The 3,328-nt window shown below is 40.8% G+C and overlaps 1 protein-coding gene across 2 annotated transcripts in view; it reads left to right on the forward strand.

Moving 5' to 3' along the window:
• STOM (stomatin) overlaps window positions 1–3,328 on the forward strand; it is a 39,017-nt gene that overhangs the window by 17,831 nt on the left and 17,858 nt on the right. For both annotated transcript variants that reach the window (XM_017884208.1, XM_017884207.1), the window contains exon 2: window positions 2,363–2,466. In XM_017884208.1, coding sequence (XP_017739697.1) covers window positions 2,363–2,466 — 104 coding nt within the window. The remainder of the gene's footprint in view (window positions 1–2,362; window positions 2,467–3,328) is intronic.

Raw genomic sequence — 3,328 nt, forward strand, 5'->3', positions numbered from 1 at the left:
CCCTCCCCTCCCTTTCCTTCTTTTGTTGCCCAGGCTGGGGTGCATCACAGCTCACTGCAGCCATGAACTCCCAGACTCAAACAATCCCCCTATTTCAGTCTCCTCAGTAGCTGGGACTACAGGTGTGTGCCACCACACCAAGCTAATTTTTTTTTAAAAGTTTCAAGTAGAGATGGGATTTGAGACCACTTGCCCATAATGGTCTCAAACTCCTGAGCTCAAGCAATCCTCCCATCTCGGCCTCCCAAAGTGCTGGGATTACAGGTGTGAGCCACCATGCCTGGCAGAAGCATATTATTATTTTTTTTTTTTTCCTAAAGTAGAGAAAGAATCTCCCTATGTTGCCCAGGCTAGTCTCAAACTCCTAGGCTCAAGGGATCCTCCCTTCTCAGCCCTCCGAAGTACTGGGATTACAGGCGTGAGCCACTGCAGCCAGCCGCAAAGCATATTATTTAGAAACATGGAGGTAGATATCAAAATGGTCAAAGTAGCAAATGTTTTTGAGGAGGAGGAAATTGGAAGAGGTGAGCATGGGAATGCCCTTTTTTGTACTAATCTTATAGAATGGTTTGACTTTTTAAACTTTATGCAAGTGTAACTTCAAAAACACAAATGCATAGCCACGAAGGCCAAAAAAGAAGGTGAAAGAGAAATAGCTACAGGGGAGAAAAATAGGTTACACACAATTTATTTATTTATTTATTTTAAAAAATATCATTTAAGGTCGGGCGCAGTGGCTTATGCCTGTAATCCCAGCACTTTGGAAGGCCATGGTGGGCAGATCATTTGATGTCAGGAGTTCGAGACCAGCGTGGCCAATGTGGTGAAACCCCGTCTCTACTAAATACGAAAAGTAGCTGGGCGTGGTGGCGGGTGGCTGTAATCCCAGCTACTCAGGAGACTGAGACAGGAAAATCGCATGAACCCGGGAGGTGGAGGTTGCAGTGAGGTGAGATTGTCTACTGCATTCCAGCCTGGGCAACAGAGCGAGACTGTCTCAAAAATAAATGAATAAATAAATAAATAAATAAATAATTTAAAAATACGGTGTGTACACAAGGAAAGTTTTCAAAGAATATACCAAAATACCTCTGAATTTAAAGTAATTTTTCCCTCCTTTGTTATACTTTGTGAATTTTTTGCAACATTACCTTTGTAATCAGACGGAAAAGCTGTTTCATATTACAGGAACAGGAAGCAATTAGAAATGTGAGAGGAAAACTATGTACAAAGATGTTCACTACAACACTGTTTATAGCACTGAGAAATCAACCTGTGCAATCAGGAAGTGGGCAATAAATGATGCTGCATAAACCTAGTGAAATATTTTACAGGTGTAATTTTTAAAAAGAGGCTCTAAACAACTTTATACTCATACCATATGGTTTTCACCTTTAATCATATTGTACTCCTAGCTAAAATGCTCTAATGCCTTTTCCCTCTTTCCCTTTTCTTTTCTTCTTTTCTTTGCTTTGCTTGTCTTTGCTTTCTCTCTTTCATTCTTTCTCTCTCTTTTCTTTTCTTTCTTTTTTTTTTTTTTTGACAGACTCTTCCTCTGTTGCCCAGGCTGGAGTGCAGTGGTACAATCTCGGCTCACTGCAACCTCCACCTCCTGGGTTTGTGCAATTCTCTGGCCTCAGCCTTCCCAGTAGCTGGGATTACAGGCACTCGCCATAATGCCTAGCTAATTTTTGTATTTTTAGTAGAGATGGGGTTTTATCATGTTGATCAGGCTGGTCTCAAACTCTTGACCTCAAGTGATCCACCCGTCTCGGCCTCCCAAAGTGCTGGGATTACAGGCGTGAGCCACCACGCCCAGCCTACACTTTCTTTTCATTGATATTTTCTTACCATTACATCCTGCAAGAAACTCTCTGACAGCCACCATCACCTCCCCACCCCATTCCATTCTCACCTCCATCCTAACTGCATGAGTTAACTCATTATGTGTCTTCGAAATATTCTGAACAGATACTCTATATCTGTACTTACCACCTAATATTATAATTATGTGTTTGTCTGACTTTCCCACTAAACTTTAACCCTGAAAGCTGGGATTGGGTCTTATTCATTGTTGTCACTTCAGTACAAAGCAGAGGGCCTAATAAATAGTAGATGCTTAATAAATGTTTGCCGAATAAAGTAGTGAGTAATATGGAAATATACTTGTGTTATGGCATTACATAGATAAAGGAAAGTAGTACCTACACTTCAGGGCTATATGAGGATTAGATGGGGAAATTCATGTAGAACAGCTGGTGTAATGCCAAGCACATAGGTGTTCAGCAAATGGTAAGGATGAAGATGGTGGTGATTATGCTAGTAACAGTTGTAAGAGTCATATATTTTTTGTTTTCAACAGACAGCCCCAGTAAGGGCCTTGGACCTTGCGGATGGATTTTGGTGGCATTCTCATTCTTATTCACAGTTATAACTTTCCCAATCTCAATCTGGATGTGCATAAAGGTAAAGAACATTTCCTTCACTTCTGGGAAGGGGTCAACTCCTACCTCCATACGCCTATTCGTGTGTGCCTATGTGTGTGTGTGAGAAAGAGACAGACTGTCTCTCTGTTATAATTCTTATTTCTTCATCCTTCCTTTGGAAAATTTCTTCTACTCACCTATTAAGATGGAACCTTAAAACTTATTCAGCTATTGCCCTTCCGCGTGGGCTAAAGTAAGGATCACCATCAAAAATTTCCTGGGGCCGGGGATGTGAGATGGTTCTGAGAGAACAAGTTCTTTAGAGTTAGGATGATGGGGTTTGACTGCTGGCTTTACTGTTGATTGTATGACTCTTGCTGTTTCCTCACCTGTAAAATGGGAGAAAGTAACAGTACCTACTTTCACAGGACTGTTGCGAGGATTAAATGAATTAGTGTGTCTAAATGTACTTATGCCTGGCACGTCATAAATACCCTCAGTGCTGGTTATTTTTTTCTACAAAGTTGTTAATACTTTGATATTAGGACTATCATTTACATATTTCTAAGAAGATAAAATATGTTCCAAGCATTTTCAGATCAATTTATTCTTAAGGGAATCAGAAGAAAAACTGTAAAGACTTCAGCTTCAGCTTTTTGTTTTCTGAATTAACAGTGCATGAGTAATTTTTTTTTTTTTTTGAGCCGGAGTCTCGCTCTGTCGCCCAGGCTGGAGTATAGTGGCGCGATCTCAGCTCACTGCAACCTCTGCCTCCCGGGTTCAAGTGATTCTCCTGCCTCAGCCTCCCATGTAGCTGGGATTATTATTATTATTATTATTATTATTTTTTTTTTTTTTTTTTTTTTTGAGACAGGGGCACCCTTTTTCCCCGGGGGGGGGGC

Source organism: Rhinopithecus bieti, unplaced genomic scaffold (genome assembly GCF_001698545.2).
Source record: "Rhinopithecus bieti isolate Rb0 unplaced genomic scaffold, ASM169854v2 scaffold_13710, whole genome shotgun sequence".
In the NCBI taxonomy this organism is placed as follows: Eukaryota; Metazoa; Chordata; class Mammalia; order Primates; family Cercopithecidae; genus Rhinopithecus; species Rhinopithecus bieti.